Source organism: Nyctibius grandis, chromosome 2, assembly GCF_013368605.1.
Source record: "Nyctibius grandis isolate bNycGra1 chromosome 2, bNycGra1.pri, whole genome shotgun sequence".
NCBI lineage: Eukaryota > Metazoa > Chordata > Aves > Nyctibiiformes > Nyctibiidae > Nyctibius > Nyctibius grandis.
Window position 1 is genome coordinate 107,756,385 of NC_090659.1, and position 24,618 is coordinate 107,781,002.

The 24,618-nt window shown below is 38.3% G+C and overlaps 2 protein-coding genes across 4 annotated transcripts in view; one reads left to right on the top strand and one right to left on the bottom strand.

Annotated features, from left to right (window-relative positions):
- Positions 1 to 95: 95 nt before the first annotated feature.
- On the top strand, positions 96 to 18,267 carry CENPJ (centromere protein J). 3 transcript variants are annotated; one of them, XM_068425272.1, is made up of 16 exons: positions 96 to 123; positions 1,663 to 2,170; positions 4,219 to 4,342; positions 6,590 to 6,731; positions 8,224 to 8,329; positions 8,629 to 10,252; positions 11,674 to 11,806; positions 12,653 to 12,818; positions 13,818 to 14,057; positions 14,672 to 14,771; positions 15,751 to 15,848; positions 16,557 to 16,655; positions 16,762 to 16,902; positions 17,011 to 17,095; positions 17,192 to 17,312; positions 17,946 to 18,267. In XM_068425272.1, exons 2-16 carry the CDS (start codon positions 1,754 to 1,756, stop codon positions 18,136 to 18,138), a joined length of 3,789 nt encoding a protein of 1,262 aa, XP_068281373.1. In that variant the 5' UTR covers positions 96 to 123; positions 1,663 to 1,753; the 3' UTR covers positions 18,139 to 18,267. The 3 variants fall into 3 exon arrangements, with proteins under 3 accessions (XP_068281373.1, XP_068281376.1, XP_068281375.1); XM_068425275.1 differs by having other exon boundaries at positions 16,762 to 16,899; XM_068425274.1 differs by having other exon boundaries at positions 15,751 to 15,845.
- A 1,458-nt stretch (positions 18,268 to 19,725) lies between these two features.
- The window catches only part of RNF17 (ring finger protein 17), a 48,291-nt gene continuing 43,398 nt past the window's right edge, over positions 19,726 to 24,618 (bottom strand). The window contains 4 exon segments of the mRNA XM_068395325.1: positions 19,726 to 19,824; positions 20,211 to 20,400; positions 21,735 to 21,870; positions 23,236 to 23,392. Of these exon segments, the coding sequence (XP_068251426.1) occupies positions 19,726 to 19,824; positions 20,211 to 20,400; positions 21,735 to 21,870; positions 23,236 to 23,392 (582 nt within the window).

A 24,618-nucleotide genomic window follows, 5' to 3' on the forward strand; every position in this document is an offset into this window, starting at 1 on the left:
GAGCTGTAGTTCGCCCGCCGAAGCGCCGCCTCGCAGCTCGGCGGGGACGGCGGCGGCTTGGGACTACAACTCCCAGCACGCCCCGCGCCGGGGTGGCGCCGGGAGCCTGTGCGATGGCGGCAGGTTTGTAAGGGAGGAGAGGGGCGGCGGCTGGAGCGCAGAGTTGCCTGAGGAGCGGCGCCGGTGCTGCCGCCCCGGTACCTGTGAGGGGCCGCGGGTCGGAGCTGTCGCGGTGCGGGTGCTTCGGGGCCGGGGAGCGGCGGGAGCTGGTGGCGCGCTTGGGCCGCCGTCCGTGGGGGCGTCGCGGTGCCGTGGGCTGGGGTGGTGTCCGTGAGGGGAGGGAGGGGGGCGCCGGGCCTGACCCCTCGGCTTGGCTGAGGAGCGTGGCTGTGCTCGTCTCCCCACCGGCGACGTCTGGGGGGATCCCTTCGTCCCTCCTCGCCTTCCCGGGACAGGTCAGCTTCAGCCCTGCCAGCTCTTTTGGTTGGCACGCAGGTGCTGCTGCCCTTAGGCTTTAAGGGAAGCTTTAAATTGGCGGGCTGCCTCGAAAGGGTCTCCAACAGGTGACAGGAAAAATAGCGTGTGAACCCTAGGCTTGAATTTGCCTGTGCAGGAATCTTTACCTCGCTGAGAAACTTCCAGTGGTGTCTCAAAACAGAAGGCTGTTGAAAAACATTTTCCTGAGGGAATTTAGCTGTTTCACCTAGTCACAGTTTCAAACTTAGTTGAAAGCTTAAGCCCTTTTACAGCGGCAAAATTAAGTGAGAGCTGGCATGAACTGATCTCTTGGGAACAAGGAAGCTTTAAGAAGTTGTTATTTCCTGATCAGCAGGGCTGTTGAGCCTGGGCTGCTGTGGTTGTCTGTCCTTTGTCCCCTGGCCCCCTCTTTCCTCTGTGTTCCCCGTGACGCACCCTATGCACAGGCAGAGAGTTAATTGCCCTGGGACTAGTTTGAGGGAGCAGGGCTGAGTGGTCAGGCTCTTGCTGCCATATCGTCATCGGCAGCAGTTTTGTCTCTTTTTTGTTCCGAAGTGAGGAAATCTCCTTGGGTCTCCTATCAGCCTGAATTCATTAGTGTTTTATGACACTTGTAGGAATTTGGTTATCACTGAAACTTTTGCGGTCTTCAAACTTTTTGTTGGATGGATTTAAGAAAAGAAGCTGGTTGGGAGGAAGAAGCTAACAAGCAGCATGGTTGTAGAGTTACCATGAGAAACTAAGGAAGACACAAACATGATAAGTGCTGCATTGAAATATGTGCAGTAAAATGTATTTAGATGGACATATTTGAAACTTTGCATTAATATGAAGGTCCTGTGCAGGAAGTCTCTCTTTCAACACCTCAAATCACCTCTCCTCTTTTGTTGCAGGTACTTTAAAAAAAGTGTGAATCCCTCTGTGTATTACTGAAGAGAATACTATACACAGCTTTGTAATATTTGAGATAATATTAGCTGCACTCAAATCATAAGATTAAAAGTTAGATTGTTTTGACTTCCTGCACAGAAAGTGTTTGTTGCTAGTTGTCTAAATTGTTTCTATTGCCTACCGAAAAGTAGATTGTGACTTATTTTTGTAAGTACACTAGGTTTTTTATAAGAGAGAAACTTCACTGGGAATCTGTTATTGTAGATTTCTTATTTTGTTTCTGCTTATTTCTAGGTGCTAAAAGTGGGTAACCATCCATACCAAATACCTGGAAATTTGAAAGTTTTACTATCCTAACACTACATAACATAATATTGTTACGTTAATGCTATATCAGCAAATAAATTGGAATACAATTTACAAGATGCCAACTGTTGAAGATCTGAGTAGTGAACAAAACTTCATTGCACGTTGGATGTCCGATAGTTCCCGTGCTGGAGTCTTATTAGATCCTAGTTTTACTGGTTTGAAAATCAACAAAGAAAACTTGTTATCTGGACCTGAAAATATCACAGCTTTCCCTGCTGAAGTGTTGCATCTTTCAGACAGCTGTTCTGTAAGTGATGACTGCTTGTGTGAAAAGTCTGGCAGCTCTTGTACACTTCAGCAATATTCCACTGAAACATCTTTTCCAGCAGCAGCATATCACATAGAAGCCTCTAAACCAGACTTTGTCCATGGTGAAGTGAATGGTCGGAATAAATCTGATCACAGCGATCCACTCTTACAAAAGCTTGAACAGGTAAAACTTCTGGAATTCCTTGATGTACGTCAATTAAGATATATTTTGTTCCTGCATATGATTTGTCATACCTGGAAGTAAGCAAACTATCTGCAATGTATAGAACATAGCAAGCTTAAAGAGCAAGTCCTAAGTCACAGCTACATGTGCATAAAAGTTGGTGTCCTCCTCATGATGTGTAGTTATGGAGAGTCTGACTTCTGTTGTTTCCACCTGGCACGGGTTCCAGTTTAAAATTAAATTGCATTCAGTGGCAGTTTACTTGTTCTCAAAATCTTCTTACCTGGAAAAGTGCACACAGTGTTACAATGTTCTGTTGTTTCTTCTCTTGGAAGTTGTGGAAATGGGGTGCTGGTCATTACAGTGGTAGTACTTCACTGCAGATATTCATGACATGGTGAAGCTGAATGTTCTTGTATCTATAGCAACATCTCCTATTAGTTCTCCAAGTAGGTATGTACACCCATATACCTGGTTTTCTTTAGATCAAGAGAAATGTTAGTGTTGAGTGTGATGAAGTATCCAAGACATCAGCACAAAAAGGCCTGGAATTACAATGCTGCAATGTTATTAAATGTTTTTTCCAATGCAAGCATGTCAGTTAATCCACTGTAATTGGCTACATGTTCTCTTGTAGCTCTTCCCAATTATTAGATATAAATTGTATTAGCTGAAAATGTTCATAGGCACTTCAATAGATCTTACTGTTGAGGATTAAGAACTTGCTCACCTCCTTGTCCACTCTGCTAGCAGCTACCTCAGCACAAATCCCTATTGTCTGTTCACTTAAGTGAAGAGAGGGAGAGAGAGTGTGTGTGTGTGTGTGTCTAGAGTAGAATTCCACAAGTTATCTGGTGCTATAAAAGTTTTCTCCTGAATTTTACATGATAGGAAAGTATTTATTAACTACTTCAATATTGTCAGCAGTATCAAACAGTGGCTAAATGACAGATATCAGCTGGTTTAACGGTATCTTAAGAGGAATTATTAAGTCTCCTGTCTTAGAATGTTATTGACGATATAATGTATTATAAAAAAATAAATTTGATGCTTCTAGTGGTGAATGTGGGTTTAGATGTAGGAGTTTTTTTCAGTTTGGTTTTCTGAGGATATTGTTATCAGAACAGATAGAAGTATGATTTCTTTAATAAATGAAGAGGCTGGAGATGAGACTTAGGTGATCTTTGGATCTTGATCATTAGCTCACAGTTTCTACTTGCATAGTGCCTTCTGTTTTCACTGGAATTTTAAGGAACTACAAGGGGAATTCAAGGGGATTTTTCCTTACCTGTTGGATGACAGGTGTGGTCCAATTGTTGATCTGTGGAAGGATTTAATCAGGCCTCCTGTCTTTCCTTTGAAGGAGCTGGAACTAGCACATGTGTATGTATTGGAGATACAGAGATGGATAGGGAGGCCCACCACCCATTGCTGTGGTTTAGTAGGGTACAGAATGCCCTGCCTTTATATGGTCCTTGAGGGTGGTCTTGAGGCAGGGCCAGGGACTTCTGCTACACAAGAAAATGAAGACTGGATTACTGAATTTAATCAATATTTTAATTATTTTTTTCAGGCAGCTTCATGAGTCTTAATGTTCTCCAATGCTCTTTTTCCCCTCTCTTGCTCCTTTGTATCAGTACTGTTCACTGTAACTGAGATCTTGGAGAGAGGGGAAAAAAAAAACCCACTACACTTTTTCTAAAGCTTTAATTATTATGAAGTATTTCACATTTTAATAAAAACACAGCATAATAGAAGTTAAAGTTAAAAGAGCAGAATTTGAATGTTTTTCCCATGCAGTAGAAATGAGTGTTCTGATTCTTATTGTTTGCAGATTGCTCAATTAAAGACTAGTGGAACTGTTAATTGGGCAAACTGGAAATGGCATGTGCATTAACAGATAGCAAAATTCTTAATTTCCTTCATGTTACGCTTACCTAATGGAACATCTTTAAAACAAGAAATAGCCATTGTCTTGATGACACTAATCCTGTGGTATCTTCTAAGTAAACCTAGCCACTAATACATTTATTTTTTTGTTTGAAAAGCTGAAGGAATTGCAACAACAGAAACAGGAACAGCTAAAGAAACAACAGATGGAACAACTTCAAAGGCTAATGGAAGAGCAGCAGAAGCTACTTAGCATGGTATCTGGCCAGACAGCAGCTCTTGGTAAGTTGAGAAAGAAAGCGTATGATGTACTTGGAGTAAACTGAAGAATTTAATTTCATTTTCCAGTTGAACTCTGAAAGTGTATTTGGTGTTCCTCATCTTAAGACTACTTGATTGGTCAAAGATAAATGCTGCATCGCTTCAGTGCCTGAAAGTTGAGTCCTACCAAAGAAGGAATACCATCCAGTTTTTATAAAATGCCAACTGTAATTGTAACTTGATCAATATGTGCTATGATGGGAGCCCTTGTTTCAAAGAACATATTTTAAATATAAAAGACAGTGTAAAACAGTTGCTTTCCTTTCTGATTAGCTGTTCCTCAGAATACTTGTGATTGCTTTAAGCTGTCAGTGTATCCAAATGAAGTGGTCCCTCCTTGTTTGTGTTCACGCAGCATAAGTTCAGGTGATGAACTGAACTAGACTGGGGAGCTGATCTGTACTGAAAAACAAACACCTGTAACCTGCATCAGTTTTCCAGTCTTGTTTGCTGTGTGCAGAGGGAGGGGACAGCACTGGGCTGGAAAAAGCTTTTAGAGTTGAGCAGGGGTATTTTCTCCTGTTGGCAGTATCAGTCCAACCTGACTTACTTAAATTATCTTTCTTTCACCCTGCCTACCTGAGAAAATGAATTTAGGGCTTAGCCTTAGGAGAACAAAATCCAGATTGCCTAATCACTTATTCTTCATCAGTAACATAAGGATGGAGGCTGGGTGATCAATCTTGCCCTTCAGTGCCATTTCTTTTCTCCTGTGAAACAGTGGTGTTGTAATACAAATACAATGACACAGCCATTTTTTTTTCTTTTAATTTCAAGGCTATAGTCCAATGGCTGAAAGTCAAAAGCTAAGACCTGGGCATTCAGCATGCTTGACAACTTTATACCAGTTGCCATCATCTGGGTGTAAGAATCACTTTGAAGACAGAGCTTGTGTTCCGATTGTTTCTCCACACACACAAGACAGTCATTTTTTACAAAAGTTAAACAACAAAGAATGCACCTCATCTTTGAAGAGCAGTCTTTCAGGAGTGTCTGCCTGTGAGAAACAAGGTCTGGGTGTGCCTCTGAAAACGCAGAATTGTTTGAAAAATGAGGAAGACAAATATATTACAAGTTAGTCATTTATAGAAATATAACTTGGTGTGTGGTGCGGTTTTTTTTCCCCTTGTTATTGACCGTAATTTTCTACTACTTATTGTGAAAATTTTATACAAGTGTTGGTTTACTTGATTTGTTGGTTGGTTTACTGACAGCTTACAGACCTCAGAGTGTTCCTGTTGATTTCCATGTGAGTTTTGTTAAAAGTGGAATGAGGAAAAAATCAAGTTCTTCTGTCTCTATGAAATGCTTGTCTGTTTTAGGAAAAAAATATAATCTTTACTGCTGAAGCTTGTATATGATGAAGACTAGGAAAATGGCAAATAATGACAGCTATTGGATAGCTGAATTGTTTGGGCTGAACTGTACCCACATTTTCACGTGGCAAATGGAAAATAACAATCTATCCAGGGATACAGAATGTCTTCAGACCAGCTCTGTTGTGAGGATTAGTAACTGTACTGGAATTAGGAGTCAAGATGGGTTGGCAAAAAGATCCCATCATATGACTAAAAATTATTAGTACATGAGAAGCAATGCACTGGAGTTCTTTATCTTCTCAGTTTTACCATTGGCACCAGCATGACTACTATGCTGCTATGACTGGAATAGTGATTTTGGTTTTAATCTAGCAATTTCATAAGGTTGCTGAAAACCTATAGAGGTTTTGGGGAAAAATACGGTTTGAGATTGCATTTCATCATACCTCATACCAGCTTTAAAGCTTTTAATCAGAGGGCTTGGTCTAAAAGAATGTGAAAGGATAAATTGATCTTAATTTACACATATATACAGGGGAACCAGAATCTTGATAAGAGAGCTGTTAAGTACAGCAGACATCCAAATTTTTTCAGTTATTTTATTTTGAAGCCATAAATTAACAATAGCAAAGAAGATGAACAATCAGAATGGGTTATTTGGGGTCTGTGGAAAATTTTTAATGCATAATTTGATGTTACTTTAACAAGAAAGCTCAGATTCAAATAAGAATTAATTTGGGGAAATCTTAGGACTATTTTCTGTAGGAATTCAGACTACATTACCATGAAGCTCCTTTCTGGTTTTAATCTGACCTGAATGGTGCTGAAATTATGAGCTGAAGACTGATTTGTTGTTGGGGAGGAAAAAAAATTTCTATTAATTTTGTAGGAAAAAGCAAGTGTCCAGAAGAAAAGATGGAAATATTAATGGAGAGTGAAGATCCTCACATTGATCCTTTATGTGTGGAAAGTGCAGATCTCTCTGAAAATTCCAGCGGAGGAAAACATTTGTGGACTAATACAGAGGAAAGGTAATTCAGACCCTTATTATGCAGTTTTTATCAAATAGATAACATGAGTTTGAATTCTGTTCTCATTGAAAGAGTCTGATATTCTCAATTTGTGTAGCTTTCTCAGCCAAGGATTCCATTTTGCTAGGTTCTGTGGAGACGTAGTAAGAGAGGCTCTAGCTTGAAATTGCTTATGCTGTGAAAGATGTGATGTTGTGTATTGGCTGAAGAGATGTATGCAACCTGGGGTAATGATAGTTTAGAAGCATGTTTTAGTATAGGCTTAGTATATAAGCAGTTGTAATTACTGTTTCCAATTTGATTTATTACAACCTCCTATCCACTGTTATGTGGCAAAAGTAGTTATGTGAAGGAGGAGTGCAAGGCTGTGACTTTTTAGTTTATTGCCAGGAGTTACGTTTGTTTAAACATCTGTATATGGCTAAGAAGTAATAATAGTGCTTGTGGCAGAAGCCTTCTCATGTATGGTAAAAGCTTTGTTTATGGAGTTGATAGAGTAAAAGTAGTGGTTGGCATTGTTCTAAAGCTCTGCCTTGTCTGCTGGGTCATCGCAAAAGCAAGAAATACTTGTTCCAGGTTTCTTCACAAAGTTCTAGACCCACATGCTTTATGTTATTTTAGGCCCAACAGCTGTGGACAAGAGAATTATAGCCCATCTTTTGCCTCAATGGAGAAATCCAGAATTAAAGTGAAATTATGCTCTTTAGGGTTCACATAATTTGTAGCTCATAGTAACATGATTTTCTGTACCTAGCTTGTGTCTTTTGAATATTTAATAGCAAGATTTTCACAAGTGCAGCTTCAGTGACAGTCACCTTAATGGAAAGGTTTTATTTTTGCCATATGCAATCTAAACTCAGTTCATCAACTTTTACAGGCATCAGAAGTCTGAGTTCTTTCAATCATTTTCCAGTGGAGCAGAATGACACAGAAGTCTCAATGTCATGAAAAGTAAAAACATATGATTATAGAATAGAAGGACCGTTTAGGTTGGAAAAGACCTTTAAGATCATCGAGTCCAACTGTTAACCCAGCACTGCCAAGTCCACCACTAAACCATGTCTCTAAGCACCACATCTACACGTCTTTTAAATACCTCCAGGGATGGTGACTCCACCACTTCCCTGGGCAGCTTGTTCCAATGCTTGACAACCCTTTCAGTGAATAAATTTTTCCTGATATCCAATCTAAACCTCCCCTGGCACAACTTGAAGCTGTTCCTCTTGTCCCATCATTTGTTACTTCAGAGAAGAGACCAACACCTACCTCACTACAACCTCCTTTCAGGTAGTTGTAGAGAGCAATAAATGCATTATAATGCATTTCTCAGATTAACTTTGGCACTTAATGACCAAAGTACCTCATAATTTTTCATCTTTTATGTAATTACACCATAGGTCTTTGAATAGGAGTGACATTAAACACAAGTTATTTTATATAGAAATGTAAGACTTGATTTTTTTTTTTTTTTTTTTTTTTAAAATTACACTAGACCTATTAAAGGTGCGATTCAGGAGAAGAAACAGACTTTTGAAGAATTCCTGGAAGAACAGATACAACTAGAAGAGCAGCGTCTGGAGCAAAACCAGAAGTTACAGGTTATTTATTTTTTTTTTAACTTTATTGTTCTTTATATATTGTGCCAAGATGCGATAGGTGCTTCAGAAATGTACAAGGAAGATTCTAGCATCAAAAGCTAACACTGAATGCAATATTCACATTCTTAAAAATAAAACAATAAGCCCCAAATATGTAACTTAAGATGTCTTTAGAAACCCAGTAGAAATGTACTATCTAAATTCCTACTCATATGTGGGGTTTATTTGAAGAAATCTTTTGAACTGTGTTAAGGGGCTTTTTAACATTTTGCATTTTATTTTTCCATGCCCCTTTTCAGGAGACAAATGGATCAGCCATTCAAAAACCAGTGATCAAACGACCCTTCCTGAAAAGAGGAGAAGGCTTAACAAGATTCACTAATGCCAAATCTCAAATTACAAAACTTGGAGAAAATACCTCAAAACTTCAACAAAGGGCTTCAGATGACAGAAATGTTATTAAAGTGGACAGATCACAAATGCAGAAGACAAATATGCCTCCTGGAAAACAACTGGTTTCTGAGAACCCTTTTGCACCATGTAAAAAATATAACCACCTTGATAAAGCAAAACATTGTCCTATTCAGAAGACCCTGGTACTCAGGAATCACAATGGAAAAAATATCTTGCCATTAGAAATGAGAATACAACCAGGAAAAAATCACGATGGACAAATGAGAGATTCTTTCCCATCAGAAATTAACAACAAAATAGAAAATAAAGAGAACGTAGTAGAATTAGCTAAGTCTAACACTGGCAAAATTGGAAACAAATTACCTGGCACAGAAAAGCCTCGGTTGTCTCATGAAGTGGACAGTGACTTTTCTAATTCTAAATGTCTTATAAGTCAACCTGTAAAAGATCCAGAACTGTCTTTTGAAGTTTCATTTCAGAATAAGCTGGAAAACTGGGAAAAGGAAAAAGAAAAAGAGAATCTAGAATTAGATGAATTTTTGTTTCTAGAACAAGCTGCAGATGAAATCTCTTTCTCAAGTAATTCCTCATTTGTGCAAAGGATCTTAGATCAAGATCAGCAAACTTTAAAAGGCCGCAGAATGTCTTCTACCCCTATCAAGGCAAAACAGCAGCAACTAAAGGCGCTGGCTGTTGAACTTATAAATAAGAGAAATAAAAAGGCAGACTGTATGACACAGGGAAATATAAATGATAGAGCAGTTATGGATACAATCTCAAATTCAGGAACAGCTTTTAGAATGAAGGATCTATTGAGTAAAACGGACAGTGTAGTATGTTCAGCTACTTCCATGACAGCAGCTCCTGCTTTAAAAAGTAATCAATGGATTGGAAATGAAGATAAGGGTGAGGGCAATGGTGATACTACTACAGATTCTGAGAGTGAATTTGAGACCACATTAAAGCATGAAAATGAAGATGCTAAGACATCCTTTATAAGCCATAGAGAAAGGGATCCAGCATTTTTTGATTATGGAGGTTCTGTTACAGACATTGACAAAGAAAGCAAAAATGGAGAAGCTGACCTTGGCTTGTCAGACAAAGATTGCAGTGCACTGTCAAAGCAAAAGATTAGAAAAGCTTCAGACCATCAGAGAAGCATGTCTTGTATAAGTAGGAGTAAGTTTGAGTTTGATGATGAAAGGACATGGAGTGATCTTGATGAAAATTATGTTAACAGTGATTTACCTGAAAAATATACTCAAATACCTTTACAGACAGATTTTTCCAGTAAGAATGATACAACCATCCCAGATAAAGCAATAAAGAGAAAAGTTGCCTCAAAGAGGGGAGATGAAATGTCCAAAGAGTCTGCAGTGGACAGTGATTCAAATGGACCTCCTGTATCAAACCTGATGATGAAACTGTTTCCTTCACTGAAACCAAAACAGAAGGCAGGCTGTCATTCAGAGTGTGAAATCAGATCAAATGTGGAACAGGAGCCAGGAGGTGAGAACTGGTAGGAAATGTTGAAGAGGACATATATTACAAGTCTTTCCTTCTAATGCTTAGACTGCAACCTGACATTACATCAAAGGGCATAAGTACAAGAGTTCTGCTTCAGGGAATGGCCCTATTCTCACCTTTCATCTCTCCTGGTTGCATGTCTGATGTCAGCTCTAACAATTACGCAGCTTGCGGAATGAGTACGATCAATGAAAACTTCAGTTATTTTTATTTTTTTTCCTGGGGGCTAGTTTTCTGTCAGACCAGCTCACTGAACTAACTTGATCTGGAGCTGCTTGATCACTGTTTCCAAATCAAGGAAAGGGTCAAAGGCATGCCAAAAGTGAAGTGGTACCTCCCTTTCCAGCAACAGTGTGCATTTACACCACAGTAGGGTAATGCTTGTTCCTCTTATAAAAAATATGGGGGCGGCAGCCCTGTCTGTTATTTTCTGGCAGTAATACAGTATCTAGAGAATTCACATGGAATATGGGAAACATGGATTCATTTTTCTGCTTTGCCCAAGTAGATTTCGACCATATGGTTACAGTCTGGAGAAGAACTCCCTCTAAAAGCTCCTGTTGAAGCTGTTGCACTATGTGAGATCCTTAAAAATGCAGTTGTTCAGTGAAAGCATGATGGTATAGCCTAGCATTTAAATATCTTCTCTGTAAGGTGGTGAGATCTTGGTTTCAAACTCTGCTCCAATGAATATTTAGGATTTCGTTTAGGTTTTCATGAGAAGTTCATATGAAAGCTGCTACTTCTGCTTATTGTCTTCTGGAGAATTGATTTTGTAGGGTTGCCTAAAGATGCCTGCTAGATGTTGTTTGCAGGAAGAGGGGTAAGATTGTTTTACTGAATCTCAGAGCGTTTAAGGGTGAGTAAGGCAACTACCCACACTGCAACATCAGTATTGAGGCTCTTCTCTTGCACACTTGGAAGCAGACTCTTAAAACCCTGGGAGTGTCAAGTGGTGAATGAGCAGGAAACTGGGATAGCAAAAAAGCCCACACATCCTGTTATTGGCCTCTGCAATAGATTTCACATCAGTGATGGGTGTGAGCAGACTTTGTGAATAAAACTTGGAAAAACTTACAACCACAAGTTTTCCTGTTTGATGCTTGGCCCTTAGACCTTCATTTGATTTCTTTAGCTTGATGTGAAGTCCTTCACATTCCAATTCCTAATATACATTTCGTTCTACAAAGATGAGAGATATACTCAATATTTGAGCTACTTGAGTGAATAGTGCAGAGTGCTTTAAAATGTCACTTCTATATTATTTGAATAGTAGAATTCTTTTGCCATACTACTACTATCTCTAAAATAGTATAATTTTTTTTTAACTTGTCTGTGATAATTGTTTACTTTAGTCTTATGGATGCTGCTTAGATAACTTGCATCTGGCTGTTCTTTGACAGGAAACACTGTTCCATCCCAGGTACTGAGAGAGAGACTCGCCGAATTGGAAACTGAAATAGAGAGATTCAGAGCTGAAAACACAACTCTAACTAAACTCCGTGAAGAAAGAGAGCGTGCCTTGGCAAATATCAGGTAATTTTTAATTGACCCATTTTGGTGCATTTACTTACATAGTATCTTCTAGGCTATCATAATGTCCAGTTACCAACAGCACAGGTGAATGATTGATGTGTTTCAAGTTACAGTGGAGACATAGGTCAAGAAACTGGTTGTTGCTCTATGTATATATTATACTGTAATTACTACTCAACACACAAATCATAATATTAAGAACCCCTGCTAGTTTAGTATGGTATCCTTAAAGGCTATACTTGGGAGAATTTGTTCTGACTGGTAACACAGTCCTAAATTGGTCTTGCAAAACTGATCTTCATGCTAACATGATTGATGCTTTTCCTTTGGGTTGGATGCTTGTGTGTATGAACTGAGAATATTTTCATTTGAACTGGGGGATTTATAAGTGACATATAGAGCAGAACAATTATCTCTGGTGACTTAAATGTGGCACACCTATTCCTATCAAAGTAACTTTTGTTTTGTTTGGAAACAGCATCGTGTTGTTGGCTAATGTTTAATTTGTGACCTCCTGCTGTTAGATTCTTTTCCCCAGTGCTTTTGGGGGAATGGTGTTCTACAGCTTTAAAGAATGTTGGAAGATTTTAGCCAAAACTTTGTTAAATTCAGGCTAACTTTTGTGACTGGAAGGTATAAAAATAGAAACTGTTGGACTTTGAACACTAGCTGTGTGACAATTCTTACTCCTTAAATAAGTAACACCATTTATAGGTCTATCTTCCTGGGAGTAACAAATGCTGAACTGGAATCAATGACCACAAAATTCCATCTTCATTTTCTTCCTTAAAATCCATATTTAAAGTAGTTTTGGGCTAAAACAACAACTTTGTTTCATAATTATAGGAAAGAAATTGCAGACTTTCAACAGCAGAAAGCCCAAGAACTGGCTGAAATAGAAGAATATAAAAAAAAGGAAATGAAAAAACTGCAAAAGGAGCGTAAAGTTTTTGAAAAATATACCACAGAAGCTAGAGCAATTCCAGATAAAAAAGAACGTGATGAAATTCAGGTATAAAAATATATTATTCTTCTAGTCCACAAAGGAGCACTTAAATTCATTTAAAGGCAGTCAAGAACTAAATTCTCACTTAATTGAAAGGTTGCGAGTGATGTCAACATGGGAACTGTTGGTAGACATGGCCTAATTGAGGAACGACAGTCTTCACAATGTTGTTTGATGGTTTTAAGGCAAAAACCCCTGATAAGTAAATCTTTTTGTCACATTTCCATTCTAAAAACTGCTCATGACTATGGTCTTCAACTTTGATACAAAATTACTGTAGTTAATAGTAAGTTGTAAGTTTTTATTCGTGGTAGTGGATCAAAATGGAAACTAGAACTGTACTTGAGTTTTATTCTGTCTATAACTGTTGTACAGTAAATGTAGTAATCTACAATTTTCAAAGTTACATTTTTTTATTACTTACTTGTAGGTCTTCAGTATCAGAGATGTAAGAAACAGGATCTGTTTGTTCCTTCATTGTCAGGATGTATGGTACACGAGATGTACAGACAAGTCATATTAAACATCACACATGGATTTCCCTCCTCCTTCCCTACAAATTTTCCTTACATAACTTCAACAAATTGAAGTAACATTTGCTAACCTGGCCAGGCAGATTCATGTGTGTTTTATGTGATTGTGTCCTCCCTATTTTCCCATGCCAAGATTTTTGAAGAGTCCTCTCAAGGGTAGCCTTAAAGATTTCATGTTTCTGTCTCAAGTGTATTTGTACTGGCCAATTTGTGAGGTGTAAAGGATGTCAAGAGGGCAATAAAGACACTTCCTGTGATTGAAGTTGAGCTATAAAGTTGGTAGTCTAAAGTAAATAATATTTCTTTCAGGGAAGAAAACTATTACCTTTCACACTCTGTCCCATTAAGCTGATCTTATTTTTTCTTTTGCCACTCTTGTGCTTTTTTTTGTGTATTTCTATAAGAACATTAAAATCTTTTAATATATTAAAAAATTAAAGCTCTTTAATTTATAAATGTGCATTTTTCCAAGGCTTTAAAACAGCAGATTGCAGACTTACAGGAAGATTTAAAACGAAAAGAGGCAAAATGGTCAACCACCCATCGACGCCTGAAAGATCAAATAGAAGCTTTAGTAAATGAGAATATGGAGCTAAAAGAGGAAGTCAAAATTATGGAGAGGTTTCGTCTAGAAGCCTGGAAGAAAGTAGAAGCTGCTGGAAGCAAGAGGAAAATAGAAAATTCTGGAATGACTCTAAAAAGAGCAGAATCTGTAAGTTATTAATCTTGGTGTTTTAAATTCATCTATGTGAATACTTTGAGTTTTGGATCATAAATTTGCAATCCAATAGCTACAACCTAGATGTTTACTTTTAATTTACTAATCTTGAGACACCAGTAGTGATGATGGACACAGAATTTTGTTAATGTCACATTCTCTCCAAATGTGAATGTTCACATTGTGCAACGTCCATTCTGTTGAGGAACTCATCTTAGAAATGCAAAATGATGTAACTAGAAGAGAAAAATCATAGATGGGATCTAACCTGTGAACCTCTGTGCCTTAAGGATCAGCCAGGCAAACCAGGCAGTTCACTGTTGTCTAAAGCAGTTATATTTAGTTTTGAAACAGTAACTATTATTCTGGATTGCTTGCACCAAATCAGCATTCTGCAGTTGTTGGTAGAGAGGCAGCAGACAGGGGAAGAGGTCCAAAGTATAGCTTAGCCTACATCGCACAAGCCCTTCTGCTGAATAAATCTCAAAAATGTATAGTTTGTGCAGAAAGTTTCCAGTAAACTTCATGTCACATGGTGTGTAAATTTTGTTGCCACTGTATGAAGGTATGAATGTCATGTAAACCACAAATAACTAACTTTCTTTTAGTGTCTGCCAAACAGAGGCCCAAAAAGTCAAACTGCATCTCTGCCTCTTCCAGTACAGAAGTGCAGCAAGATAAATGGCAAAAGTTATTCACAGGCAAAAGGTATAAATGTTTGTCTAATCAGAGAATTCTGTTAACTCTTTAAAAGAAAATTAATGTGGATTTTTGCTTTTCTTAAAACGAGTGCATCACCACTGCAAAAGTAGATAGAGAACAGTTGTAATGGACTTGAGCATATGGATAAATACCTCCCAGGGTAAGATTCTGGAGAAAGCTGTGATGAGACCATTCTGGTTTTCTGGTCATGTTTGGTGCTGTGGGGCGTACTAGAAGCTGCATTCTGTAATCCGGAATGGCATTCATCGTTGATGTTCTCCAAGCCACGGTGTTAATAGCATCGGAACTGCTGTGTCTCTTCAGAACCTTCTGGTATCAGGATCTGTAATCACATGGGCAATGCTGTAGCAAGTGTTCCTTGTTCCCAGTTAGGAGCACATGCTGTTGGCAGCTATACCCCTTCCTAATGAATAATCACATCTGGAAAGGAACTGGAGGGTACTTTTTTGACACCTCTGACAGCTCAAACAACAAACAGTTATGTTTGTTGATAACAGTGAATGTTGATAACAATGTTATCTGTTAGGGGACTACGTTCCAGAACTGAAGCCCTTGCTGGTTTTATTTTGGTAATCTTTCTGGCATGCTAGGAGAGACATGGGAAAAGTCTGCCAATCAGCTCCTGTTAAAAGGTTACCTCAGTCTGCCTTTATTCATTATAAGGCATAATGAATAATGTTGTCTAGATCCCTAGGGGGGAAAAAAATCCTTTGTAGATCTACAGAAATGAGAGAGAAAGTGCAAGTATTATGCTTGTTGCAGTGATTTTTCAGTTGCACATGAAGCAATGACATACCTGAGGGAGCTGGCTTATGCTGATTCTTTCCACAAATACAGTGCTTTCAGTTTCTACTGCGCTTAAATGTAGGTGTCCTGTACAACTTGACCTCATATGTAATTATAACTCTTAAACTGTACTTTAATTTTACTGTCCAAATTAACTTCATTACATGTATCTGGGTAGGAAAGCTTTCTGCAACACCCACATCAGCACCTGCTAGTGACAGAAGCAACTCTGAGACAATGATGGCACTAGAAGATTCTTCTAGGACTTTTATGGTAGTAAGTCCTGTATCTTGATTTGATTTTTAAGGAGGGAGGGGAAACCCAAAATAAAACAATAGTTACTTATACTTAAATGAGTATCTGGAGGGTGACTGGTGAAGCTGTTGACTTAACTGCTATGTTCTTCAACTGCAATTTTATTGTCATAACAGAAAATGGTTGTGTAGTAGTCAATGCAGAATGTTTAACCTGTGTCTAGTAGTTGCAACATTCTTTGGCTGAGGAAAGAAATGAATAATAATCTCCTGCTCCCTTGAATTTTGCAAAATGTTTTACCTTTTGAGGGAGGGAAAAAAGATGGATGTTTATATGCTCCGTGTAGGGTAACCGTGCAAGAATCTTGTAAATAGGTGAATTAATTCTTAGATTAATTGCTGTAGGTAGCATTCAGGTTTTATGAAACTTCAACTGTTTCATACCTTGATATGGATCACTTAAGGCAGTTGAGCACCATGCTACGACACACCACCGAATTCCACTTTAGTCCAGACTACAGCTGACCACAGACAACCAATTATTGCCGATTCTCAGTCTGTCTTACCACTTCAATTATACTCGGAGTTGCGTAAAACCCAGATTATGTTTGTGACTTCCTATACTTGTTTTCCTCACCTGATCCTCCTTGTTTCCTACAATACCTGTCAGCCTAGGAAAAAAACATTTATAAAGACAAAGCTCGATTGGAGTTTATGCTTGTCATTTCAGGACACCTCCCCTAATGAAGCTCATGGGTCACTACCATCTGGACCTGCGTATACAGACAGTGAAGAGATACAGAGAGAAACTGCTTATCCTGATGGAAAGGTAAATGAGAGCTCGCCACTCTGAAATTCCACAAGACCGCTGTTCTGAAAGAGGAGCGAGTATGAGTGTGATGGCTCAATACTGACCTCTGTAACCTATTCATTAGGTTCAAAAGGTTTTGAAAAATGGCTGTCACCTCATATTTTTCCCCAATGGGACATGGAAAAAAGTGGGTTCTGATGGGAAGACCGTAACTATAACCTTCTTCAATGGGGATGTGAAGCAGGTTATGCCTGATCAAACAGTGGTAGGTATCCTACATCTTCTACACTTTTCTATAAATACTTATGTGCGCATGTGTACACACACATAAAATTTCTCACTAGTTACGTTAAGTCTGAACTGTGTTCTGCAGATTTATTATTATGCTGATGCTAAGACTACACATACTACATACTCTGATGGCTTAGAGGTCTTGCAGTTTTCAAACGGACAAATAGGTAAAGAAATCATCCCACCCAAACAACCCTCAGAATTGCTGCCCATATGTACACCTGTATTTATGCAATAAGCATATTGTCTCAAATGCATTTCAGAGAAGCATTATCCTGATGGCAAGAAAGAAATAACCTTCCCTGATCAAACTATTAAAAATTTATTTACGGATGGGCAAGAAGAAACTGTCTTTCCAGATGGTACTATTGTTCGTATTCAGCGGTAAGTGTTACCTTTTCAGGTACCCCTGAGCCTGTTGATGGGAACGGAGCAGTTGGGACTTACTGTTAGAGGGAGTATATGGTGGCAGTTCCATTTCTAGAAGCTTACATTTGAATATACTGTACTGTGAATGTGTATTTACTGTCTGAAATGTGGATTTTTTTTGTAGCTTGGAGGAGACTTAAAGACTGAATGCCTGTATTTTTTCATACCCTAACCTGAAAGATTTTTCAGATTTGTGCATACTTCTAGAGAATATGTGAGGACCTAGCTGGTGTGGCAAGCAGGTCTGACTGACAGCTGATAACTGATTATCAGCTCAAAACATTATATTTTAAACTTTTCTTGGACTGTTGCAGCAATAGATTTAGGGCAGAGAAAGTGTGGTAGAGGCTCTCAAGTATAAAGAAGTTATGTCAGTTTTGCACAAACAGGTTTTTGAGTACCAGCCAGCTGGGATGATATTTAACAAAACAGGCTTTTCACAAATACTGTATTTTTTTAAATTCTTTCTTCACTTAGGCTTGCATATTTAATGTTTGTTCTGAGATTAAGCTTAAGCCTATGTATAGTCCCTTATAATGTTTGTTTGTTTGTTTTTTTTAAATACTTATATACATTTATTTAATGCAGAGATGGAAGCAAAACTATAGAGTTCAATAATGGCCAGAGAGAACTACACACATCACAGTTCAAGAGACGGGAGTACCCAGATGGTACTGTTAAGACTGTGTATGTGAATGGACAGCAGGAAACAAAGTATGTCTCTGGGAGAGTAAGAGTGAAGGACAAGGATGGTAATATTATCATGGACACCAAGTTGTAGGTAGTGTCAAAGCTGGTGAAGTGTTAGCATATCAGCAAAAATAATGTACATTCCTGTAAACAAGAAGCAAAACCCCTTTAAGCTTTTTGTGTATATATTGTTTATATTTTTTCTGAAATAAATTTATTTTTCAGTGGGTGTTACTACATCAGAGCTTTTTTCATTTTTTTCCCATTTCTACTTCTAAGCAGCACTTTATCTGTTCAGTATTCTGTCATGTGTGGTTTAAAGGGTGTTTTTGAAATCATCTGTCAGTGAAAATTTATCAAACAGCTGTAGATTGCCTGATTTTAGACATCTAAGAAAAGATTCCTCAATCCAAGGTAAAAACTTGTGCTGTTGGAACCCCTGCTCTGGTGAAATACGGCAGGTGGCCAGATATGAGTCTGGGTATCAGTTTACTTATTGCTTGACTTACAGAATCACAGAAGGGACCTCGAAAGATCATCTAGTCCAATATACTACACTAGTACAATAAAGAGACATCCAAAGAAACCTTACACACTACACCAGTAAAAGAAAACAAGCTTTCAGATGCATCCTGAACAAGCTCCTGTTTATTCCAACACTTTCAAATGAACACTGCAGCTCCAGGAGTAGGAAGGAGGTGCAAGGACACCCAAAACACATCCATCTCCTCATGACTGAAAATAGAAAACACTGCAGCAATGCAAACATGTTCCAGAACAAAGATAGTAACACTCCCCCACCCGCAACCGTTCACTCCCGCTTCCAGACTCTGATACGGGAGAATTCTGTCACCAACAATGCCTGAAACATAAACAAGAGTTACATCACAGTAATAAAACTATCAGCTTCCCTCCAAGTCATCTAACAAGATACTACAACAAGTGTACCCAGCATCATCTTTTTATCTATTTCTTTTCTTTACTACTATAATTCCATCTACTCTTATGAAAAGGATATCACAGAACAATAGTTAAGGCTCTAAGGTCAAAAGAGACTGAGATGTGAATATATAGTTTCACTATTTCAAGAATCAAAAGTGTTGGGAACATTAGAAGAGTGCTTATTAAATGGGAGGGAAAATCACTACTTAACACAGAACTGGCCAAGAAATTTGAAAATCCAAGTCTTCAGTATTCTCTGTATACAACACATACTGTAAAGCTTTTCATTTAAAATATTCCATGTTTGACTGGATGTATGGATATCCATATGTTATCATGGATCTGTCTGAGAACCACTGGCATTGGACGTTGAGATCAAATGCTGAAAATAATGAAAAAAACCCACAATTTTGATTGTCTGAATAGAGTACACTGCCACACCTTATTCAGTTACAAGCAGCAAAAGCTCTTCATGTTATATTGCCTTAAGGCTCTTTGTTTCAGTACCTGTTCTTAAAGCTGTACTGTGGGCTTCAGTAATGTTTATGTAAAGAAATTTAATTTTTTAAACAGCATTTTTATGAAAAGAGCGGAAGTGTGGACAGAAGGGATTTTTTTTTTAAAAAATAAATTCTAGTTGTCAACATTACTGACAGTTTAGTCTTTGCTTAAAGCTTCTGGAATCATACCTTCGCAACGGTATGAATTTGTAGTTCATATTCACTGTACTTACATGTCACTCATCCAAATCTGCAAGTCCCATTTCTACCAGTTTCATATGAACTGGATTTTCATCATCTTCATACAAAGAAATGGTGATGTCTGGTGAAAGAGCCTGAAAACCAGAAGTTGACAGAGTTTTGACAGTAACAGATGTAAATCTCAAGCTAACCCATAGTAAAAGTTACTTTACTGGCTATACTCACTGCCTAAATGGAACTGTGATTATACAAAGAATATTTCTGTTTTTAAGTAAACTGTTTTTAAAATAACAGGAATGCTCAGAAACTTTTTGAATGCAGGATTAAGAAGAGCGCCACGTGATTTTCCTTCTTTATCATCATTCCTTCATGGTAAATGGTTCATAGCCTTAAATTATGAGGGTTCACAGTAAAACAAATACTCAGAAATTATACTCAGTGTACTAGTAAGAATTATAGGCTGAGCAAGAACTAGGGGGGAAAAAAAAAAAAAAAAAAAAAAAGAGAAAGCGTTTCTCACAAGCATGGAAGCAGAGAGCTGTTTCCCTTCAACGCACTCCATCAGAGCCCACAGTGCTTCCATACTCCATTCTGGGGAATAAGGAATTCTTTTCATGTCATCGCCATACACAGCAGGTTTAAAACCAGCCAACAGAGCTCGTACTGCCCGAACAGGATACTTCAGCAGATGATAAGGTATGCAACTCAATCTAAAACAAAAATGAAAAATGTCTGCCTGCAACAATCCACCTGTCAAGCTAAACAGTCAGTATGGACAGAAGGACATAAGGATAAGCTTAATGGTTTGTGCAGCAGATTCACGGTGTGGCAACTGGGATCAGAGCTCTACAACAACATGCCAGTGTCAGACTGAACAATGCATCAGGTAGGGCTAGGCCCTCTGAAGGACTCCAGCACAGTAACTACCAAGAAGCAGGCTGGTATCATACAGACCCCTCAGGCTGCCAGGCACACTGGCTCCCCACGACAATGCCTGGGGAGGAGTCTCAAGTGCCTAATACAGATTTGAGTACAGGAATCCAAGCGCAAGACATCACAATGCAGGCTCCAAATCTGGTGCATCTGGAAAATGACATAGACCTTTGTGGTCCAAAGTGCTTCATGCCTGGATGTGCTCTAGACATGCTAATAGAAATAGGTACCTTGGTTTTATATTATAATCTCCCTGTTCTTCTGTCTTTCTATCCCAGAAGCAAGGGAATGGGGAAGCAGAGCAGGAAGTGCAACCCTGAAATACAACACACACTCTCTCCCATGACCCTAATGGTCCATGAAGCAGGAAATCTGTTCAAATCCCCATTTTGCCTCATCTTCAGCAAGGACCCGTAGATCCCCCAATGAGCTCAAGAGCAAGGCAATGTGAAAGTATATATATAACGGGACAGTGCTTCAAGAGAAAAAATTCAGATGAGCTTAGGGGACCCTAAAAGCCTGGGGTGTTCAAGACGCTGAGCTGACATCTGTGTGTCAGCACAGGAGCAGTTCCTAGAGCGGCTCAGCACCAGGCCGAACAGGGATTTGAACTTCCTGTTTCCACAGGAGCAGAGCGGGGCGTGTCCCACTCAGATACTCCCTTATCTTATTCCCCAGCTGTCTTCTGTGCAGACTGCAGTCGCACAGGATCAGAGGATTTATTTGTGCACCTGGAGGGCTCAGTCCCTATTTTGTGTAAGCTTACTGGGTGCAAAAGCAGATTAGAAGCCTGAGCCTACTTCACAGGTTAAGTAACCTGAATATGATGGAGAAATCTGATATTATAATAATGGCATTCTCAGAACCACCTGAGAAAGAGAAGTAAGTGTGCAACCCTATACCCTGCTGATAGACATTAACCAGCCAACCAACTTTCTCTCCAACTGAAATCTAATGCTATATTATTATAAATAATAATAGCTATAGTTATATAAAAATAAATAATAATAAATGTAAAAATACATACACTTATCAGTACATATTTTATAAGTGTGTACATACACACACACACATAGACATTTTACATGCATTTTTTTTCTTACATATTTACCTGCTTGTTGGGACAACTGAAAAATTACCATAGTCAACAAACTGAACCAGGATCTTATGAGGGTCAAATTCATCAACGGAGAGAAGCTTTGCTCTATACCATAAACCATCCTGGTATTGTACAAGGCAAGGCATTTCTGTAAAAAGAAAAAAAAAAAATCCACAAAACACCCCAAAATATACTGAGAGTGCAGTACAAACTAAACTTGAAAATACGTTTTACTTTGTGACCGAGATTAAGTTTTTTCTTCTCTAATTCATGCTACTATTTTGTTCTATGCATCCTCCAGTTCTCTCTGAAGTCCAATTCACAATCATTAGTACGTAATTTAAGTCAAGTTTCTCTACCTCACATGGCAATGATGAGAATTAACAGAAAATTGCTTGGTAAAGATAGTGATCCAAACTTTTTAACGTTTAAACTTTTCAACTTAGACTCATTTGCACATTTTAATTAGCAAATAGATCAGTCTGTAAGAGAACAGACAATAGTCTGGAGGACACAAGGCAGATGCTGCCTAAAATCTCAACCAGAATTTTCCTAGTTTGTAGAACCAAGTACTAGCAATAACTGGTTTCTTCACAAAGTTCTAGACCCACATGCTTTATGTTATTTTAGGCCCAACAGCTGTGGACAAGAGAATTATAGCCCATCTTTTGCCTCAATGGAGAAATCCAGAATTAAAGTGAAATTATGCTCTTTAGGGTTCACATAATTTGTAGCTCATAGTAACACGATTTTCTGTACCTAACTTGTGTCTTTTGAATATTTAATAGCAAGATTTTCACAAGTGCAGCTTCAGTGACAGTCACCTTAATGGAAAGGTTTTATTTTTGCCATATGCAATCTAAACTCAGTTCATCAACTTTTACAGGCATCAGAAGTCTGAGTTCTTTCAATCATTTTCCAGTGGAGCAGAATGACACAGAAGTCTCAATGTCATGAAAAGTAAAAACATATGATTATAGAATAGAAGAACCATTTAGGTTGGAAAAGACCTTTAAGATCATCGAGTCCAACCGTTAACCTACCCCTGCCAAGGCCACCACTAAACCATGTCTCTAAGCACCACATCAACACGTCTTTTAAATACCTCCAGGGATGGTGACTCCACCACTTCCCTGGGCAGCCTGTTCCGATGCTTGACAACCCTTTCGTTCAAGAATTTTTTCCTAATATCCAACCTAAACCTCCTCTGGTGCAACCTGAGGCCGTTTCCTCTCGTCCTGTCACTTGTTACTCGGAAGAAGAGACCAACATCTGCCTCGTTACAACCTCCTTTCAGGTAGCTGTAGAGCGCAATAAGGTCTCCCCTCAGCCCCCTTTTTTCACACTCCCGATTATAGTGTATCATATGAGTATAGTGCAGTGTTACTCCTTACTCTCCAAAAGTTTTATTTAAAGATACATAGAAATATAATTATTTCTATTCTTCAGAAATAATTTCACGCTTTTTGTACATCCACATAAAACAACAGGGAAAATAAACACGCTAATATACCTGTTTGGAACTGTGTTAGAAGAGGAAGAGACTCCACACTTTTATTGCACCATTTCAGGGCTTCATCAAGGCTCCCCAACTCCGAGTCACAGTTGGCATCTCCCTCTGTGGCAGACTGCTTCATAAGGTTCTTAGAAGGATCAAGGCAAATATACACCTAATCAAAGAAAAGGCTCTCATATCACAATTTTTGCAGACAACTTAGAACCTTCTAATTCCATCAGTGATCAAGGATTACTAGAAGATTACTTGTTCTCATCTTTGAAAGGTTCAGCACATCCTGGCTCCCCTTTCTTCTTTCCTCAATTTATGAATAATTTCATATTTCCACAGTTTTTTTTTCCAAAAGCAGAAGAGAGTCATGATTTATTAACACCACATTTCAATGTTAAGAAGTTAGGAATGAAAGGAACGCACATACTAGAGAATATACCCATATAAGATTTCACAGCTGTGTCTTAGGATTCCTCCCTCCTGCTACTTGGTAAATAATCTCACTTCATAATATTAAACCAAAATTAATTTTAAAGTTAATGAAAGAAGAACTTCTGAAATGGTATTTTGTTTGCTATGCAAAGACAATCCATTCACTTAATTTATAACTGGATCATCAGTATAATGCTGTAGGTCAAGGGAATGTAAGTTTGAACAACATGCACAGGCGAATTAAAATCTATGTAACAGCTTCTAACTGAAATGCCTTTTTTTTTTTTTTAAACAGAGCCATTTCAGAACATTACGATATTTTACTGATAGTCCAAACAAATTAAATAGTAGGTTATTATTTTTTCTAAACTCAGCATTATAATTCACTAACCAGGAAGAAAATGAATTTTAGTTTTCTAATTTGTACACAACATAATCAAGCCACAAGTCCATCATGCAACTGCTACTTAAATCTACAGAAGTTCAGAGCAGGGTCTGCTGTTTACAATTATATACCATGTTCAAAAGCAAGAGTAATTTGCACAAAATGAACCAAAAAATATTCATTCTAGTGTTTCTCCTGTAAAAGAGGAAGCAGAATACACCATTTAAGAAAAGCCCTTTTCTATGATACCCAAACACTTCCATCTTGTATTTAGTCAAAACAGCTGTATATGTACAGTATACGGTTTTTTTTGAAGATGTGTATACTCAAGTGAATTAGTGGGGTGAATTTATATTAGTCCATGATGCTATATTTAAAGCAATCACTTCAGTACTATAAAACCTGTTATTTGATTTACAGATTTACCAAAACAACGAACACAAGCACTTCAGTATAAATCAATCCACTTGGAAGATCTCTTCTGTTAGATTTTGTAACACGATCGGCTTCTCACTGCCTCCCGTTCTCCTATTTCATCCTTCAACATTCAAAGTCCACACAGGAATCTTTTA

Excerpts from the sequence above, each read along its gene's own strand:
- CENPJ (XM_068425272.1), top strand. The coding sequence starts at position 1,754 with ATGCTATATCAGCAAATAAATTGGAATACAATTTACAAGATGCCAACT. Across the intron at positions 8,330-8,628 it reads AGCAAAACCAGAAGTTACAG|GAGACAAATGGATCAGCCAT; the intron begins GTTATTTATTTT and ends GCCCCTTTTCAG. Across the intron at positions 15,849-16,556 it reads CTTCTAGGACTTTTATGGTA|GACACCTCCCCTAATGAAGC; the intron begins GTAAGTCCTGTA and ends TTGTCATTTCAG.